At 42.3% G+C, this 21,223-nt stretch overlaps 1 protein-coding gene across 2 annotated transcripts in view; it reads left to right on the top strand.

The window, feature by feature from the left end:
- The window catches only part of pcgf3 (polycomb group ring finger 3), a 138,698-nt gene that overhangs the window by 84,176 nt on the left and 33,299 nt on the right, over window positions 1-21,223 (top strand). For both annotated transcript variants that reach the window (XM_080196403.1, XM_080196413.1), the window contains 2 exons: window positions 8,082-8,192; window positions 14,362-14,450. In XM_080196403.1, the coding sequence (XP_080052529.1) occupies window positions 8,082-8,192; window positions 14,362-14,450 (200 nt within the window). The remainder of the gene's footprint in view (window positions 1-8,081; window positions 8,193-14,361; window positions 14,451-21,223) is intronic.

Raw genomic sequence — 21,223 nt, 5'->3', positions numbered from 1 at the left:
AGGCCTGTGACCAGTGGTGTGCCTCAGGGATCGGTGCTGGGCCCACTGTTATTTGTCATTTATATTAATGATTTGGATGAGAATATAGGGGACATGGTTAGTAAGTTTGCAGATGACACCAAGATTGGTGGCATGGTGGACAGTGAGGAAAGTTATCTTCAATTGCAACAGGACCTTGATCAATTGGGCCAGTGGGCTGATGAATGAACATAAGAACATAAGAAATAGGAGCAGGAGTAGGCCATCTAGCCCTTCGAGCCTGCCCCGCCATTCAATAAGATCATGGCTGATCTGTCGTGGCTCAGTTCCACATTCCCGCCCTCTCCCCATAACCCTTAATCCCCTCGCTTATCAAAAACCCATCAACCCGCGTCTTAAAAATATTTAGCGAGGCAGCCTCCACCACTTCAACGGGCAGAGAATTCCAGAGATTCACCACCCTTTGAGTGAAGAAGTTCCTCCTCAACTCCGTTCTAAACCGTCCCCCCTTTATCTTGAGGCTGTGCCCCCTAGTCCTACTGTCCTTCCTGAGCAGGAAGAGTCTCTCCACCTCTATCCTATCCATCCCATTCATCATCTTATATGTCTCAATGAGATCTCCCCTCATTCTTCTAAACTCCAACGAGTACAAGCCTAGTTTGTAGATGGGCTTTAATTTAGACAAATGCGAGGTGATGCATTTTGGTAGATTGAGGCAGGGCAGGACTTACTCAGTTAATGGTAGGGCGTTGGGGAGAGTTACAGAACAAAGAGATCTAGGGGTACATGTTCATAGCTCCTTGAAAGTGGAGTCACAGGTGGACAGAGTGGTGAAGAAGGCATTCGGCATGCTTGGTTTCATCGGTCAGAACATTGAATACAGGAGTTGGGACGTTTTGTTGAAGTTGTACAAGACGTTGCTAAGGCCTCACTCGGAATACTGTGTGCAATTCTGGTCACCCTATTATAGAGAGGATATTATTAAAGTAGAAAGAGTGCAGAAAAGATTTACTAGGATGCTACCAGGACTTGATGGTTGGGTTATAAAGAGAGGCTGAATAGACTGGGACTTTTTTCTCTGGAGCATAGGAAGCTGAGGGGCGACCTTATAGAGGTTTATAAAATAATGAGTGGTACAGACAAGGTAGATAGTCAATATCTTTTCCCAAAGGTAGGGGAGTCTAAAACTAGAGGGCATAGGTGAGAGGGGAGAGATCCAAAAGTATCCAGAGGGGCAGTTTTTTCACAGAGAGTTGTGAATGTCTGGAACAAGCTGCCAGAGGTAGTCGTGGAGGTGGGTACGATTTTATCTTTTAAAAAGTATTTGGATCATTACATGGGAATGATGGGTATGGAGAGATGAGGGCCAAATGCGGGCAATTGGGATTAGTTTAGGGGTTTTAAAAAATAAGGGCGGCATGGACAAGTTGGGTCGATGGGCCTGTTTCCATGCTGTAAATCTCTGACTCTACCTGCCACGCTGCAGGGAAGGATGTCCCGAAGCATGGTACATTGGGGAGACCATGCAGATGCTACAGCAATGGATGAATGAACATTGCTCGATAATCACAAAGCAGGACTGCTCTTTTCCTGTTGGGAAACATCTCAGCGGTCACAGGCATTCGGCCTCTGATTTTCAGGTAAGCGTTCTCCAAGGCCGCCTTCATGATGCACGACAGCGCAGAGTTGCTGAGCAGAGACTGATAGCCAAGTTCCGCACACATGAGATGGACTCCACCGGGATCTTGGGTTCATGTCGCACTATTTGTAACCCCGACAACTTGCCTGGTCTTGCAAAATCTCACTAACTGTCCTGGCTGGAGACAATTTACACCTCTTTAAACTGTGCTTAACCTCTCTCCATTCACATTGTAAGTACTTTAAGACTTGATTATCTGTAAAGTCTGACATTCCAACCATTATCTTGTAAATTGAGTCTGTGTGTATGTATGGCCTGTTTGTGAATACAACTCTTCACTCACCTGAAGAAGGAGCGACATTCCAAAAGCTTGTGCTACCAAATAAACCTGTTGGACTTGAACCTGGTGTTGTGAGACTTTTTATGATGCAGACATGAACATGTCCCCTGATGACAACTTAAACTTCTTTGTGCAGTGAGAGCAGTTGAATAGTCTCTTCTCAGTGTGAATGTACTGGCGGGACTTCAGTTCTCGAGAGCTTTTGAAGCCGCTCCCACAGTCAGAGCATTTCAAGGGTTTCTCACTGGTGTGAGTGAGCTTGGCTGTTTCTGCCTTTCAATGACCAATCAGTCAGCTGGAACAGATGAGGGAGAGCGAGTTACAGATGCACAGTGCATTGCTGGGCCATCCAGTTCCACTTAGTGATATCTGCATACTCCGACTGCAGGCACTGCTGCTCAATTGTGAAACTTAGATCATGAACTGAAGTCCATAAAGGACCAGCACCAATGTAAAAAAATAGAAGAGGTAATTAGTGATGTGGTGATATATGTGTGTGTTTGTGTGTGTGTGTGTGTGTTGGCGGGGGGGGAGACTGACGAAAGGAATGACTTGGTGTGATAAATCTTGAATTCAACACAAGAATGACAAACTGTTTGGAGCTTAGGAGGAACATCGAAAAGTAAAGAGGATGATAGAATGGAGCTAGTGTTCAAGGTAGAGACAAAGTTTGACAACCAGAATGTACTCTTGTATATAATTTGAGAGCACAGAAGGGCCATTTGGCATATTTTGCTGTGCCATATGTTGCTACAATATGTATAATATAAATGCAATTCTTTGTTTTTAATGTGATTTCTCTTGGAACACATTGCATCAGCAACAAAAGTCTTATTCTTTTGGGCTGTGTATTTGCATTATATAGCTCCACTACAGTTCCTGAACAGTCGATATCAATCTCCTTCATTTTGCTGATGTTGAGAAAGAGATTATTATCGTCGCACCAGTTCACCAGATTCTCTATCTCTTTCCTGTGGTCCATCTCATCATTGTTTGAGATCTGACTCACTACCGTGGAGTCATCAGCAAACTTGAAAATCAAGTTGGAGGGGAGTTAGGCCACACAATCATCGGTGTGTAAAGAATATAATAAGGCACTGGTGGAGGTTTTGTACTCTATCCTTACTGATTACTGAGAAGGTGGAAGTCTTAGGCTACCTTTACTTAAAATTGATAAGGTATCAGGAGCGAATGAGAGATGCCCAGGGTACTGCGGGAAGTGAGAGTGGAAATTGCAGAGGCACCTCGTGATAATCTCCCATCTTTCGTTCAAAAAGAGGCGTAAGGAAAAAACCAGAAAGCACAACTTATCAGTTTGACTTAAGTGGGTAGGGAAACTTCTGGAAACTAGTTTGGGACACAATCAATAGTCATTTGGACAAAAGTAGCCAACATGGATTCATTAGAGGAAAATTATGTTTAACTAACTTGCTGGTGTTTTTTTTGATGAGGTAACAGAGAGGAGAATTGATGGAAGTATTCAAGCACCTGAGGGCTATGGACAGGATAAATGGTGAGAAATTATTTTCTCCGAAGGGTACATCAAACAGAAGAGGACACAGATTCAAAATAATGGACAAAAAGAGCAGAAATGATGTGAGGAAATGTTTTTTCACCTAGAGGGTGGTTGGAGTCTGGAATTGACTTCCTGAAGGGGTGGTGAAAGCAGCATCGATTGAGGTTTACAAAACAGAATTGGATTGCTACCTGAAAAGAAAGAATATGCAATTATAAGGATAAGACAAGAGATTGGGATTGGGTGGAATGCTCTTTCTCAGAGCCAGTGGAGGCTTGATGGACTGAATGGATTCCTTCTGTGCAGTAAAGATTCTGTTTTCCAGGTTTTGTTTTTGATCAATCACAGGCTTGATTTCAGATTAATGCTATTGTATGAAATAGAAGTGAAGCAAATAAATGTAACTCCCCCATAGTTACCATTGCTGGGTTAGCTTAAGGTAACACTGGGGAACTTAGTATTGAAATTAATTAATGTTTCCTTCTGTGCTGTGCCCTGTGCACACTGTTAAACACTTTTCAATCTAATCAACACAAGGCACTGATATCCCTTAGTCCCTGAAGCAAGAGTCACGGATACTAATAAAATTGGCAACATTAACTTTTGAACACATTCTAATTTCCTGACCTGACTGGGGTAATTCAGAGTCATTGATTTTGTTCATCCAGCAAGATAAAAATTAACAGCAATTTTGAACATCATACGTGCTGTTTGCAAGTACACTTTGCTGCTGGGTTTGCACTTAAATGAAAGCAAGAGCGTTGAGTATGTACCTCCAAAGCACCCTTGCTGTGCACAGGTTACCTCACTGACAGACTGTATCAGAGGAGATTGGAGATGCAAAATAAGATCCATTCAGAGGGAGTCATGAGTCTAGTTTTGGGGGAGATTACAAAGATAGAGTTGGGACCATGGAGGGATTTAAGCTCAAATTGTGAATTTTAAATTTGCGATGTTGGATGAATGAAGGATGAATGGGACTTGTAGTCAGATGGAAGCAGTGAAAACTTTGATGTCCTGAAGTTTATGCAAGGTGGAGAATGGGTAGGCTGGCCAGGGAATCATTGGAATAATTAAGTCTCTAGATGACATAAAGCATGTATGACATATTTCATCAGGGTTGGAGGTTTGCAGTGTTATGGAAGTGGACAGGGATGATCTTAGTGATGGAGAGGACATGAGATTGAGAGCTTGGCTGAGCATTAAACAGGGTCATGACCTAGAGTTATAAACATAGCAATTCAGTATGAAAGAGTAACCAGAGAATGGGAGCAGTTGTTGGTGAGGGTGAGGAATTTATGCTGAGTCCAAGAAAATGGTTTCAGCATTTCCAGTAACTTCAGATTTTCCAGTGTTATTTGGAGGGCATTGTGGTTTGTCAAAGATTGATTGGTAAGTGAGCAGTGTCACAGTTCAGACTGTGAAGAAATTGAGAAGTGATGGAGTGGTAGGATTGGGAATCTTATGTGGAAACATGCCAGTAAGGCAGAGGCACTCAACTTCATAAGAACATAATTCATTTTCACCCTTTGACAAATACAAGAGAAATCCTGTGAATGAGAGACAGAACTCTGCTGTGCCTTTGTTGGTGACACAGTGGTTAGCACTGCTGCCTCACAGCACCAGGGACCCGGGTTTGATTCCTGGTTTGAGTCACTGTCTATGTGGACTCTGCACATTCTCCCCGTGTCTGCGTGGGTTTCCCCCAGGCACTCCGGTTTCCCCCCTCAGTCCAAAAGATGCGCTGGTTAGGTGCATTGGCCATGCTAAATTCTCCCTCAGAGTGCCCAAACAGGCACCCAAGTAGGGGATTTTCACAGTAACTTCATTGTGGAGTTAATATAAGCCTACTTGTGACACTAATAAATAAACTTTAAAATTGACCTGATGAAGATTTTTGCCACAGTAAGTTGAAAAGCTTGTGGAAAGTCTTAGCTGTAAATCTCATACACCTGTTTCACAATAGCATGATGTCCAGAGTTGCTTAGCTATAGCTGAGCAAGTGGTGTGAAGCAAGGATATGTCATGGCCACTGTACTCCGCTGATAGAATTGGAACTTCCGTCCAATTCAGAACAGGTGGCAATTTTTTAAATATGAAATGACTGAAATCCACAACTAAAGTATCATTGATTTCTGTTGCTGATGACTCCTGTTGTGTCACATCATGAGTGTCACCTTCAAAGGATCGTGGACTGCTGTTCAAAAGTGGCTGATGACAGTGTGTGATGCGTGTATGGGTGTGTGTTTGTTTTGGGGCTAGGGCCTCTATAGATCTCTATAAGATCACAATGGATGCCAACTTGCTGAGTTTTTCCAGAATATTCTGTTTGATTTCAAATTTCCAGCATCCACAGTATTTTGCTTTTATTTTAGAACAAAACTGGCTGTGTACAGAGCTGTGATAATATTTACCCTTCTGTATGTCTGCGAAGCACAGTCTATCTACTCCAGGCAGATTGAGCAGTTGGGGGGCCAGTTTGCACGAGTCATTTGGAAGATCATGGACATCAAATGGGAAGACAAAGCACCTGGGCTGAGAGGAGAAATGTCTGCAATTGAAGCACTCATCATCAGAGCACAGATCGGATGAAGCAATCGTGTATTCATAACTGAAACTTGGACATCACCTGCAAAGTAAGCTGAAATTAAGGTTCAAGGACTCCTTGAAGATGAACCTCAGGAAATCTGCAAGTTCACCGCAGACTGGGAGAAAAATTCATGTAAAGAACTACCTTGGGTGCAAACTCGAGTAGTGGCTTCATCTCTGTTCAACAGTAAAGAGCAAAAGACTGGTCAGTCTCAGTCAATAAAATCAGACAATTCATCCTTAGCTGCATTGGAGAAAGCCACACTGATCTGCAGCTGGGCTCCACAGCCAGATTAGAATGTACAAAGGATAAGTCTACGCATGCAAGCAAAAACCAACCTGAGTAATGAAGGGAAGCCAATGACATGGAAGGTGACCTGATGTCTGAGGCTAACATTGCCAATGAAGAGCACTATATGAAGGGAGGGTCATGGAGAGAGAGCCCCCTTCTGTTCACTTAGTGATGAGGATTCATAAATTTAATAGTGAGGATGGGAAAAAAAATTATTATTATTAGAATCTGCAATATTTGGCCAAAGGTATTGTATATTTTTTAAAAAGATAAACATCAAAAGTAGAAGATGTCTAAATATGAGGGTAGCACTGAGGTAGTGCAATTTGTTTTGGATTACTGGAGCAATGAGCCAACTTTGATTTCAATACAGCAAACTTCACTCAGAGTGTGAAGATACTTTTGGACTGCACAGCCTGGGCAGATAGTGGAACTGGAAATCTTACAACCTTTAAATAGTTTTTGGATGAGCACTTGAAATATCATAACATTCAAGGTTATGGGACAAGTGCTGGAAAATTGGATTAGTGTGAATTTAATGGTAGTTATTGTTGGTGAAGATTCGACGGGCTGAAGGGCCCTTTTTTCACTTTACAACTGACATTATTTTATATTTTAAAATCAGTTTATGGTTTAATAAAGAAACTGAATTTATACTTCCAAAAATGAATATCAATCCAAAATTAAACTGTCATTTGCAAAATGTGACTATATTGATTCATTGCAAGTGTACAGGGCACTGGTGAGGCCGCAGCTGGAGTACTGTGTGCAGTTTTGGTCGCAGCACTTACACAAGGATATTTTGGCCTTGGAGGGAGTGCAGAGGAGGTTTACTAGGCTGATACCGGAGTTGAGGGGGTTGAACTATGAGGAGAGGCTGAATAAACTAGGCTTGCACTCGTTAGAGTTTAGAAGAATGAAGGGAGATCTCATTGAGACATATAAGATGATGAATGGGATGGATAGGATAGAGGTGGAGAGGTTCTTCCTGCTCAGAAAGGACAGTAGGACTAGAGGGCACAGCCTCAAGATAAGGGGGGGACAGTTTAGAACAGAGTTGAGGAGGAACTTCTTCACTCAAAGGGTGGTGAATCTCTGGAATTCTCTGCCCGTTGAAGTGGTGGAGGCTACCTTGCTAAATATATTTAAGACGCAGGTAGATAGGTTTTTGATAGGCAAGGGGATTAAGGGTTATGGGGAGAGGGCGGGAATGTGGAACTGAGCCATGACAGATCAGCCATGATCTTATTGAATGGCGGGGCAGGCTTGAAGGGCTAGATGGCCTACTCCTGCTCCTATTTCTTATATTCTTATGATCATTGTGAATATTCAGAGAATTGGAAAAAAAAATTTGTGGTTCATTAATCTCCTGCCTATTGTTCCAGTGTCATGTGTAATATTCATCTTTCACAAATGCTCTTTGTGAGATGCTACATGGTGAATGAGGGGGCAGTGGGGCAGCTACACATTAGGGGTGCATAACACTTGGTTAACCTGCTGAGTGTTTGGAGATCTTTTAGAGATCAAATGTTCTTCAATTTTGCGTGAAAAATTGCAAAAATGCTTCAATAGCCTGTGATGTGTGTCATAAAATAAATTTTGTGCAAATTATAAACACACAATTGGTCAGATTTTGTATTAAAAGGAAGGTTTTACATTTTAAAGAAAAAGTTGTATCATATTTTTAAGAACAATGTTTTAAGTCTGAATAATTTGTCATTTACAGCGGAGTTAAAAAAGCAAAAAGACTTTTATCAGAAACTGGGCCTTGAAATGCCTGGAGAGGTCAAAGGTGAGACGTGCACAGCTAAACAGCAGTTCGACCCACTCCATGATGGTTAGTCACTTTTCTGATGAGTCATTTCTGTCAACTGAACTTTTCTGTTTCAGCACTGAGAAAGCTTTACTTTTTCTGCATTATTCTGTATTTAAGCTTAATTTTGTCTGTACACTTGAGGTGTAACTTAACAAACTCTAATTTATAGAATAATCTTTACCTGTGTGGTTGATTGAAATGTCAGAGCAAAAATGAGTAATTGTGTACCAGGCATTTATTGCACAAGGTTCTATTGGGTTGCCACTTGACCTCAGGATAATTAGTCTAATACATTGACTTTGCTATGTTCTAAGGTCATGAAGGCCTTTATATAAATACAAACCTTTTCTTTCCAGGAATTTTCCCTCATAGTTGATTGTTGTACCATTATAAAATCAAAAGGGCAGAATCTGGGGACATTGCGTATTTAAGTTAAGCTGGCTGTTTCTGCACTAATAATTGTCAGCTATAACAAGCTGTGTCAGCCTTGCAATTTCCTCCTCTGTCTGAATGAATAATATATTTTTTAAAAAGCTTCTGTCATGGAGTTTGCTTGCATATGTATAAGGTACTGTTGCTTGTCAGCTGGAGTTGAGTAAATGTTAACATTTTTGAAAAGTGAAAGCCATTTCAAAACCTCACCATTGTATAGTTATTAATTTAATCTTGAGACCTATGGTAAAAGCACCTGGTGTAACAGAATCATATATGGGTGGCACAGTGGTTAGCTCTGCTGTCTCAGTGCCAGGGACATGGTTCAACTTTGGCCTCCGGTCGTTGTCTGTGGGGAGTTTGCACATTCTCCCTGTGTCTGTAGGTTTCCTCTGGCTGCTCTGATTTCTTCCCACAGTCTGAAAGACGTGCTGGTTTGGTGCATTGGCCATGTTAAATTTTCCCTCGGTGTACCCAAACAGATGCCGGAGTGTGGTGACTAGGGGATTTTCACAGTAATTACATTACAGTGTTAATGTAAGCCAGCTTGTGACATTAATAAATAAACTTTAAATAAAATGGCAAATGGAATTTAATGTTGGCAAGTGTGAGGTGGTCCACTTTGGTAGGAAGAATGGTAGGAAGGACTATTACTTACGTGGCGAAAAACTGCAGCAGGCGACGGTGCAGAGGGACCTCGGGGTCCTTGTGCATGAGTCGCAAAAACCCAGCTTGCAGGTGCAGCAGGTGGTCAGGAAGGCGAATGGGATGCTGGCCTTCATAGCGAGGGGGATTGAATATAAAAGTAGGGAGGTCTTGCTGCAGCTGTATAGGGCATTGGTGAGGCCGCAGCTGGAGTACTGTGTGCAGTTTTGGGCGCCGCACCTGCGCAAGGATATTTTGGCCCTGGAGGGAGTGCAGAGGAGGTTTACTAGGCTGATACCGGAGTTGAGGGGGTTGAGCTATGAGGAGAGGCTGAATAAACTAGGCTTGTACTCGCTAGAGTTTAGAAGAATGAGGGGAGATCTCATTGAGACGTATAAGATGATGAATGGGATGGATAGGATAGAGGTGGAGAGACTCTTCCTGCTCAAAAAAGGACAGTAGGACTAGGGGGCACAGCCTCAAGATAAAGGGGAGGCGGTTTAGAACGGAGTTGAGGAGGAACTTCTTCACTCAAAGGGTGGTGAATCTCTGGAATTCTCTGCCCGTTGAAGTGGTGGAGGCTGCCTCGCTAAATATTTTTAAGAAGCGGGTTGATGGGTTTTTGATAAGAGAGGGGATTAAGGGTTATGGGGAGAGGGCGGGAAAGTGGAACTGAGCCACAACAGATCAGCCATGATCTTATTGAATGGCGGGGCAGGCTCGAAGGGCTAGATGGCCTACTCCTGCTCCTATTTCTTATGTTCTTATGTTCTTAATATCAATTGTGATGTATACAGGATATTAATTTTCAATATCATCATGACTTAATCAGCTGAAATAATTCAGTATTTTAATGTAGAAAATTATGAACATGTGTTTGGAAATTGCTTACAAACTGACACATTTTACTTCAAAGCTGAGTTGCCTTAATTCCTTTGCAACAAAATTATATTTTAATTCCATGAAAATGATCTAACAGTTTTATACAAGACTGAAATTTATAGAATTTGTGAAACTTTGTATAATGTGGAGTTGACTCAACTGGGAATGGTAGCATAATGCTCATGCTATTGTGTTGGTAATCCAGAGACCTGGACTAATAATCCAAAGACATGAGTTCAAATCCCATCATGGCTGATAGGAAATTTAAGTACAATTAATTAAATAAATCTGGAATAAAAGCGAATATCAATAATGGTGACTATGAAACTACATAGTTATAAAAACAAATCTGGTTTGTTAATGTGTTTGAGAGAAGGAAATCTGCTGACCTGTATGTAACTTCACACCTGCAGCAATATATTAAGTCTTAATTTTGCTCTGAAATGGCAAGCCACTCAATTGTTAAGAAGGCTGCTAGCCTTTTGAAAGGCAGTTAAGGATGGGCAAGATGCACTGAAGCAAATACTTTGATGGTACCTCCCAAGTACGCAACCTCTACCACGTAAAAGGACAGGAGGCACATGGGAACACCACCATCTAATACTCCCTCTAGTCACACACCATACTGACTTTGAAATAGATTGTTAATTCATCATCACTCGGTAAAACTTCTGCAACTCCCTGCCTAACAGCACTGTAGATATGTCTTCACTGAACAGACTGCAACAATTTAAAAAGGTGGCTCACCAACCCTTGTTTGGGCAATTAGTGATGCCTACATCTTATGAATAAAAGAACAAAGAACAATACAACACAGGAAGAGGCCCTTCGACCTTCCAAGCCTGCATCGATCATATGTTCCTAACTAGACCATCCGTTTGTATCCCTCTATTCCCAGTCTGTTCATGCGGCTATCTAGATAAGTCTTAAATGATCCCAGCATGTCTGCCTCAACCACCTTGCTTGGTGGTGCATTCCAAGCCCCCATCACCCTCTGTGTAAAATACGTCCGCCATATCTGTATTGAATCTTGCCCCCCTTACCTTGAACTTGTGACCCCTTATGTTTGCCATTTCCGACTTGGGGGGAAAATGCTTCCAACTGTTCACTCTGTCTATGCCCTTAATTTTATAAACTTCTATTAGATTACCCCTCAACTTCAGTCTTTCCAGGGAGAACAACCCTGGTGTACTCAATTTCACCTCGTAGCTAATACCTTCCGTACCAGGGAATATCCTGGTAAACTTTTTCGGCACTCTCTCCAAAGCTTCCACATCCTTCTGGTAGTGCGGCGACCAGAACTGGATGCAGTATTCCAAATGTAGCCTAACCAACGTTCTATTTAACTGCAACATCATATGCCAACTTCTATACTCTATGCCCCATCCTATAAATGCAAGCATGCCATATGCCTTCTTCACTACCTTTTCCATCTGTGTTGCCGCCTTTAAGGATCTGTGGACTTGCACACCCAGTTGCCTGTGTGTGTCTATACTCCTGTTGGTTCTGCCATTTATTGTATAATTTCCACCCTGTGTTGGATCTACCAAAATGCATGACTTTGCACTTATCTGGATTAAATTCCATCTGCCATTTCTCCGCCCAATTTTCCAGCCTATCTATATCCTGCTGTATTCTCTGACAAATATTCATCACTATCTGCAACTTCAGCAATCTTTGTGTCATTCACAAGCTCACTTGTGAGATCAGCTACATCTTCTTCCAAATAAGAACATAAGAAATAGGAGCAGGAGTAGGCCATCTAGCCCTTCGAGCCTGCCCTGCCATTCAATAAGATCATGGCTGATCTGAAGTGGATCAGTTCCACTTTCCCACTTTCTCCCCATAACCCTTAATTCCCCTGTCTATCAGAAACCTATCTACCCGTGACTTAAATATATTTAGCGAGGTAGCCTCCACCACTTCAATGGGCAGAGAATTCCAGAGATTCACCATCCTTTGAGCGAAGAAGTTCCTCCTCAACTCCGATCTAAACTGCACCCCCCGTTATCTTGAGGCTGTGCCCTCTAGTCCTGCTATCCTTTCTAAGCGGGAAGAATCTCTCTACCTCTACCCTATCTATCCCCTTCATTATCTTATACGTCTCTATAAGATCCCCCCTCATCCTTCTAAACTCCAATGAGTACAGACCCAGTCTATTCAGTCTCTCTTCATAGGCTAACCCCCTCACCTCCAGTATCAGCCTAGTGAACCTCCTCTGCACTCCCTCCAAGGCCAATATATCCTTCCGCAAGTGCGGCGACCAAAACTGTACACAGTACTCCAGTTGCGGCCTCACCAGTGCCCTGTACAGTTGCAGCAAGACCTCCCTGCTTTTATATTCTATCCCCCTCGCTATAAAGGCCAACATTCCATTCGCCTTCTTGATCACCTGCTGCACCTGCAGACTGGATTTTTGCGATTTCACGCACAAGGACCTCCAGGTCCCTCTACACCAAAGCATGCTGCAGCTTTTCACGTTTTAAATAATAGTCCCTCGTACTATTATTTCTACCAAAGTGGATAAATCATTTGTATATATCACAAACAGCAGAGGTCCCAGCATGGAGCCCTGCGGAATGCCACTAGTCACAGACCTCCAATCAGAAAAACACCCCCCTACTGCTACCACCTGTCTTCTATGGGCCAAGCCAGTTCTGTACCCATCTAGCTAGTTCACCTTTGATCCCATGAGATTTAATCTTTTGCACCAGGGACCTTATCAAATGTTTTACTAAAATCCATGTAGATGACATCCACAGCCCTTCCCTCGCAATCATTTTTGTCACCTCTTCAAAAAACTCGACCAAGTTTGTGAGGCATGACCTCCCTCATACAGAACCATGATATCTATTGCTAATGAGACTATTCAGTTTTAAATGTGTATAGATCCTATCTCTAAGAATCTTCTGCAACAGTTTCCCTACCACGAACGTCAAGCTCACTGGTCTAAATCACCCAGGCTAGTCTTGCTATCCTTCTTGAATAACGGGACCACATTTGCTATCCTCCAATCCTCTGGGACCTCACCTGTGTCCAATGAAGAAACAAAGATTTCTGTTAGAGGCCCAGCAATTTCATCTCTTGTCTCCCTCGGTAATCTAGATCTGATGCCATCTGGCCCTGCGGATTTGCCTACCTTAATGCTTCCTAAAACGCCTAACACTTCCTCCCTTGTAATTGCGATTCGTTCTAATGGGCCTACACATCTCTCTGAGACAGTACCAATCAAGGTGTCCCTCTCCTTTGTAAATACTGATGCAAAGTATTCATTTAGAATCTCACCTACTTCCTTGGGTTCTAAGCATAATTCCTCTCCTTTGTTCTTGAGAGGTCCGACTCTTTCTCTGACAACCCTCTTGTTCCTAACATATGCATAAAATGTCTTGGGATTCTCCTTAATCCTGTCTGCCAAGGACATTTTGTAACCCCTTTTTGTCCTTCTAACTCCCTATTTGAGTTTTTTCTACTTTCTCTGTATTCCTCCAGTGCTTCATCTGTTTTTAGCTGCCCGGACCTTTATGTATGCCTCTTAAAAACAGATGAAGCACTGGAGGAATGCAGAGAAAGTAGAAAAGAACTCAATCAGGGAGTTAGAGGGCAAAATGAATTAAATGAATGAATTAAAAGAATCAAGATTACATCAGCCTCTATAGTTCCTCTGGCTAGACTAATAATGTAGATGCTTCTCCTTCCCACCCCCGCAAATAACTATCCATTAAATTAGTATGTGAAGTTGCCATTCCTAACTCCATGAAGCAAAAAGATAGATGGCAAATTTTAGGCCCAGATGAATAAAGCACAGCATTTAAATCAGCCAGCCTGAAAGATCATAGACCATAGAAACCCTACAGTGCAGAAAGAGGCCATTTGGCCCATTGAGTCTGCACTGACCGCAATCCTACCCAGGTCCTACCCCCATTTCCCTACACATTTACCCGCTAATCCCTCTAACCTACACATTTCAGGACACTAAGGAGCAATTTTAGCATGGCCAATCAACCTAACCCGCACATTTTGGACAGTGTGTCTTTACTTCAAATTGTATATTCCAGTCAAAGAAGTTGAAGCTTGGCCAGCAGATTAATTAGGATCAATGTAGCATTATGGTAACGTTGAGCTTTGCCTATATTGAGCAGTTGCTGTGGATCTTTGTCAATCGGGACTCTTGTGCATTGCCCTGTGTTTAAATAGCTGAGTTAATCTTGTCGATTTGCTTTATGTTCATAAGGTGAAACAAAGCCAGAAGATGATTCAAATAAACAGAAAACAGAGGATAAACCGGAGGAAGAACATGATTATCACAGAAATGATGAACAGGTAGCTTTTCAGCACTCCGTTTTTCAGCTCGCACAAGCTTTAATGATGATTTAAAGGACTGTAGTTTCTATGAATTAAGAGCAGGAGTGGGTCATTCAGTCCCTCGAGCCTGCTTTGCCACTCAATATGATCAGGGCTGATATGATAGTAACTTCAAATCCTGCCTCCACCCCTCCCGATAACCTTTCACTGCATTTCTTACCAAGAATGTATCCATCACTGCCTCTAAAAATATTCAAAGATTTTGCTTCTACCACTTTTCAGGAAGAAAGTTCCAAAGACTCTCAACCCTCTGAGAGAAAAAAACTCATGAAGGATTTTATGAATTCTTCAACAAAGGATTTTATGAAGATGCTCGACTTTAAATCGGTCCCCCTTATTTTTAATCCTTAGTTTTAGATTTTCCCACAAGAACAAACATCCTCTCTACATCCACTCTGTCGGGAACAAAATGGGAAATGTTGGAAAATCTCAGCAGGTCTGACAGCATCTGTGGAGAGAGAATAGAACCAATGTTTGAGACAAAGGGAATGTGAATGAGGGCACAGAAGGCTGAGAAGGTGCTAAAACTGTCCATTAAGTCATCTGAACATGTGACTGGCAGAACAGAGATACAGTTGGTTAAAAGACTGCCTGTGGATTGTAGCAGTTGCCCTGAAAGGGGGGCTGGGGTTGGGGGGTTGTGGGGAGGAAAGTGGAAAAATGGAGGTAGGCATTCTCTGTTCCAGTCCTACTCTAGCCCCCTTCCACAACTCCTCTATCAGTATATCGATGATGCTACCTTCCCCTTGACCATGACCTGACCACCGAATATTAATAAGCCATTTTTTTCCAGGACTGTCAGTGATCCAACCCCCTCGGGAGATCTTCTCCCCACAGCATCCAACCTCATTGTCTCCCAACCCTGTATAGCCTGCTTCTACCTCCTTCCCAAAACCTATAAACAGGACTGTCCCAGTAGGCCATCGTGTCAGCCTCTCCAAACTCATTTCCTCCTATCTTGACTTCATTCTCTGTCCTCTTGTCCAGTCCCTTTCCACCTATATCCATGATTCCTCCAACACCCTAAGCCATATCAATGACTTCTAGTTCCCTGACCCAAACCATTTCCCCTTCAACATGGATGCCCCATCTCTCTAACCTCTATTCCTCACCAGGATGGCCTCAATGCTCTTTCCGTCTTCCTTTGTAAGAAATCTCACAATATCAGATGAAAATCCAACAGATTTATTGGGAATCATGAGCTTTTGGAGCACTGCTCTTTCATCACGTGAGTGGATTCCAAATAAACCTGTTGGATTTTAACCTGGTGCTATGAGATTTCTTATTGTGCCCATCACAGTCCAACGCCAGCATCTCCACATCATGGCTACCATCATCTCCAAGGTCTGAACAATCCCCATTGGCCACCACTCTCCTCCATATGGCTGAGCTGGTTCTCTCACTGAACAATTTCTCCCTTACTTCATCTCATTTCCTCCAAATGAAAGGTGTGGCTATGGGCACCCATATGGGTCACAGTTAGGCATGCCTCCCTCAGGCAGTCCTTTAACCATCTGTACCTCTGTTCTGCCATTCACACATTCTGATCACTTAATGGACACTTTTAGCACTTTCTCAGCCTTCTGTATCCTCATGTGCATTTCCTTTGTCCTATTCCAGTGCCCCCCATCCCCACCCTCATGGTATGACCATGATCACCCTCATCCTCTGCTAATTCTCTTTGCTCTTAGTCCTGATGAAGAGTCATCTAGACTTAAAATGTTGGCTTGATTCCCTCCTCACAGATGCTGTCAGACCTGCTGAGATTTTCCAGCATTTTCTTTTTTGTCTCAGATTTCAGCATGCACAGTATTTTGTTTTTATGTAAGACCCTTCAGGAACTTGTTTGGATGAACTCCAATCTTGCTGGGCTGCCACAAATGGTATAAACCTGGCCTGTGATGAATAAGTAATTCAACTTGATGTACTAAAGTGCCTTAGATGTCCTGTATGTTATATGAATAACCTAGAGTGTTATTCTTGGAAAATGAGCAAAGTACCTGTTCAGGGTAAGAATCATGAGACAGTAGCTGCTTGTTAAGTGGCCATAAGGTTCAATCAGTTCCCTTTGTTTTCAGACCTGTGTGTTTGCAATAGTTGTGAGACCCTTCTTTTGAATGTAAATCTGTATTAAATCCATTTAACTGGAGCCAAGCCTATAAGGCATATAAATCAAGCTGAACTTGAAACATTTAAAGAACAAAGAAAAATACAGCACAGGAACAGGCCTTTCAGTTCTCCAAGCCTGTGCCAATCATGATGCGTGCCTAAACTAAAACAATATGCACTTCAAGTCTGCATGCTTCCATTCCCACCCTAGTCATGTATTTGTCTAGATGTTCCTTAAATGATGCTATCATAGCTGCTCCCACCATATCCCCAGGCAGTGCGTTCCAGACACTCACCACGCTCTGTGTAAAACAAACTTGCCTCGTACGTCTCTAAACTCTTCCCTATGCACCTTAAACCTATATCCCCTAGTATTTGACTTTTCTACTCTAGGAAAGAGCATCTGATTATCCACACTGCCACTCGTAATTTTGTAAACCCCTATCAGTTTGCCCCTCAACCTTCGTTGTTCCAGTGAGAACAAATGGAGTTTACCCAACCTCTTCTCAGCTCATATCCTCCAGACCAGGAGGTCCTGGTAAACCGCTTCTGCACCCTGTCCAAAGCATCCTTCTGGTAGTGTGGCTACCAGAATTGTACACAATATTCTAAATGAGGCCTCACTAAGATTCTGTACAGCTGCAGCATAATCTGCCAATTTTTATACTCGCTGCTTCAACCGATGAAGGCAAGCATGCCATGTGCCTTCTTGATAACCTTAACTATCTCTGTTGCCGCTTTCAGTGATTGGTGGACATGTACACCCAGATCTGTTTGCCTGTCAATACTCCTAAGGGTTCTACCATTTACTGAATAATTCCTACATGCATTGGACCTTCCAAAATGCATTACTTCACACTTGTTTGAATTAAACTCCACCTGCCATTTTTCCATCCTATACCTTGCTGTATCCTCTGACAATCCTCTTTGCTATCCGCAACTCGACCAATTTTTGTGTGGTCTGAGAACTTACTAAACCAGCTACATTTTTCTCCAAATCATTTATATATACCACGGACAACAAAGGTCCCAGAACTGATCGCTGTGCAACACTGCTAGTCTGTACCAACGTAATTATGCAGGTTCTGGGTGCTGGTAAGTGATCTGGTTCATTACCAGTCACTAATGGAGTTAAACAGATTGCATGCTGGTGGAACTCTCTTCAACCCATTTTTTTACCGCCGTGATCTCCAGTGCTTTCCATGAAGGTGAACCCAGCATCAAAATCAGAAATTGCAATGACAGAAGCTGCTCAATCTGAAGAGGCTCCAGCTGAATATCTCCGTCTCCAAGGACACATTTTGTGATATCCTGTTCGTGTGCATTCTGCCCATTGTTATGATCACAGCAGATATTATTTGCTGAGCATGCCAAATTCCAGAGGGAAACTTGTCCTACTGATCACAACCTTTTCTATTGTATTTTGAAAATAAGGAGGGGAACTCTACTGACACACCTACAATTTTAAAAGTTAAAAGGATTTTTATCAAGAAAAATCTTAAGCACACAAGATTAAAGCTATAGAGTTAAAACAGTCTTACGAAACATTCTCCAGAATCCATCAGAACGCACAAGTAAACTTGGCAGCAGCAGCCTAATTTTTAACTATAAAAATCCAGTGGTACCCTACCCAAGACAAAAACTGCCTTCACTTTTTGAAGGCATACCTATACCATGTGACTTCTCATTCACTCCCACTTTGTTTTGGAAATCCAAGGAAGTTCAGAAAACAAACTGCTTTCTGAAACAAGTTGTTTTCTTGTCTGATTAGATGGCTGTTTCTCAGCTGGTCTCAGGACGTCTCCCACACACCACTTTCAGAACGCAGCTCAATATCTTCCCTTAAATATTCTTTTCTCTTTCCATCTCTCAATCCCATTACCCTCATTTGAACTCAGTTTCTCCAAAAAAAAAACTTTCATGTTTTCCTATTACCTCCACTTTCAGGTCAAATAAAATTTGATAACCTTCCCTTGTTACTTATGAAACCTTTTAAGTTGTAAAAGTTCTGTAAACTCCCTTTTGTATTCAACAGCTGAAAAACCATATCCCCATCTATCTCCTAATACAAATCTTTAAAACCCAACCTATTTAGTTGTAAATCCACTTAGAATCATAGAATCCCTCTAGCACAGGAGGAGGCTGGGTGGTTAACAGTGAGGTTGAGTGTCTTGGGTTACAGGAAGATGTAGGCGAGATGGTCAAATGGACAGATCAGTGACAGATGGAATTTAACCCTGAAATGTATGAGGTGATGCACTTCAGAAGGAGTAATTTGACAAGAAAGTAAACTACGAAAATCTGCTACTGGGAAGTTCCAAAGAATAAAGGGATCTTGGCTTGTTGTCCATAGATCTTTGAAGGTGGAAAGATAGGTAAATAGGGAGGTGAAAAAGTACAAACTCCACACAGTGATCTGAGGCCAGAATTGAACCTGGGTCTCTGGCACTGTGAGGCAACAGTACTAACCACTGTGCCACCGTGCTGTTCCGCTTCAGCACAGCTTCTCTTTAAACTCATGCATTCAGCACCTTTCCCCTTTTATCTCTCAATTCTTCCAGATAAACTGTCTCTATTAACTTTCCCCATCATATTTAAATGATATGCAGACTCACAACTTTATTTACATAATACTATCATATTTCCAAAAGTATCAAAAAATAACACCCATCTTCACACAGTTCTGAACTGTTCACAGGGACATGCAATTTAGCATGGAATTGTTCACCAGTGCAGCAACTACTTCAGCCTTATGGTCATCACAAAGAAAACTGAAGTGATTACCAGCCTGCTCCAGAGATTCCCTAGCCCAAGATTTCAGAATGTGCCAGCAGTGGATAAGTTAATTTATCTCAGCAGTACACTCTCTCAAACTGTCCATACTGATAACAAGCCACATGAAAGAATTGCCAAAGCAAGTGTAGAGCTCAACACGATTCAAACATCAGTTTGAAGCAAGTCCACAGCTCTCACATAACAGATTACTATGTAAAGGTAAAGCACATGGGATTGCAGATAATGTCTGGAGATGGATAGAAAGCTGATTAGCAGATAGGAAGCAAAGAATTGGCCTAAATGGGTCTCTTCCTGATTGGCAGTCAGTGACTAATGGGGTTCCACAGGGATCTGTGCTAGGACCCCAACTGTTCACATTATATATTAATGATTTGGAAGAGGGAACAGAATGTATTATCTCCAAATTTGCAGTTGATACAAAGTTGGTGGGAGCGTGAGCTGTGAGGAGGATGTAGAAATGCTTAGGCTGTGTGTGTGGGTATGTGCATGGCAGATGCAGTATAATGTGAGTAAATGTGAGGTTATCCTCTTTGGTAGCAATAATAAGAAGACAGATATTACTTGAATGAGTGTAAATTGAGAGAGGTGGATACTCAATGAGACCTTGGAGTCCTCATGCATCAGTCACTGAGAGTAAGTGCAGCAGGTGGTAAAGAAGGCAAATGGTATGTTGGCCTTCACAGTGAGAGGATTTGAGTGCAGGGATAGGGATGTTTTGCTGCAATTGTATAAGGCATTGGTAAGCCCATACCTGGAGTATTATGTGTAGTTTTGGTGTCCGTGCCTGAGGAAGGATGTCCTTGCTATAGTGAGAGTACAGTGAAGGTTTACCAGGCTGATCCCTGGGATGGCAGATCTGTCATACAGGAGAGACTAAGTCAGTTAGGATTATATTCGCTGGAGTTTAGAAGAACGAGAGGGGATCTCATTGAAACATGTAAAATTCTAACAGGGTTAGACAGGGTATATTCAGAAAGAATGTTCCCAACGGTGGGGGAGTAAAACCTAGTGGTCATAGTTGAGGATAGGGAGAACTGAGGTGAGGAGAAATTTCTTCACCTAGAGGGTGGTGAATGTTGGAATTCACTACCACAGAATGTAGTTGAGGCTAAAACGTTGCCTGATTTCAAGAAGAAATTAGATATAGCTCTTGGGGCTAAAGGAATCAAGGGATATGGGAGAAGGGAAGATATTAAATTCAGTGATCTGCCATGATCAAAATGAATGGCGGAGCAGGCTCAAAGGGACGAATCACCTACTCCCGCTTCTAGTTTTTGCATTTCTAATAAACTTGCCCAATGCTCTACATATGCAAGACCTGGATTGTGTACCAGCGTCATGCCAAGAAACTCAACCATTTTCAATTGAACTACTTTTGCAAACTCCTGAAGATGGATGGCAGGACAAAATACTAGAGCCTGAGGGGTTTCCTGAGCTGACATGCCAAGCATTCACACCATATTGAGACAGTCAGAACTCAGTTCGGCTGGTCGTGTAGCCAGAGTCACTTACTAAAACTCTTCAATGGAAAGCTTAACTCTGGGTTAAGCTGTCATGGTGGTTGAAGGAAAGCTACAGAGACACTTTGAAGGCTTCACTTAAGAATCTTATCACTGCCCAAAATAAATTTTAAAATGATGCAGCCTCCTTCAGAAGCAAGGGCGTATTAGACACAGGGAGAAAACACAAGGATAGCAAATCACAAGTTAGCAACTTGTCCAAAATTCAGTCAGATATGGTATTCTGCCCAGCTTTTAGCTGAACCTTCCAAGTGCAGATTGACTGCAGCAAGACCCCATTGTGTAGCAATTAAAACTGGGATTGTG

The sequence above is a fragment of the Carcharhinus amblyrhynchos genome, chromosome 1 (genome assembly GCF_965287045.1).
Source record: "Carcharhinus amblyrhynchos chromosome 1, sCarAmb.v2.hapA, whole genome shotgun sequence".
In the NCBI taxonomy this organism is placed as follows: Eukaryota; Metazoa; Chordata; class Chondrichthyes; order Carcharhiniformes; family Carcharhinidae; genus Carcharhinus; species Carcharhinus amblyrhynchos.
Note: the sequence above shows the minus strand (reverse complement) of the source record. Positions and strands in the feature narration are given on the sequence as shown.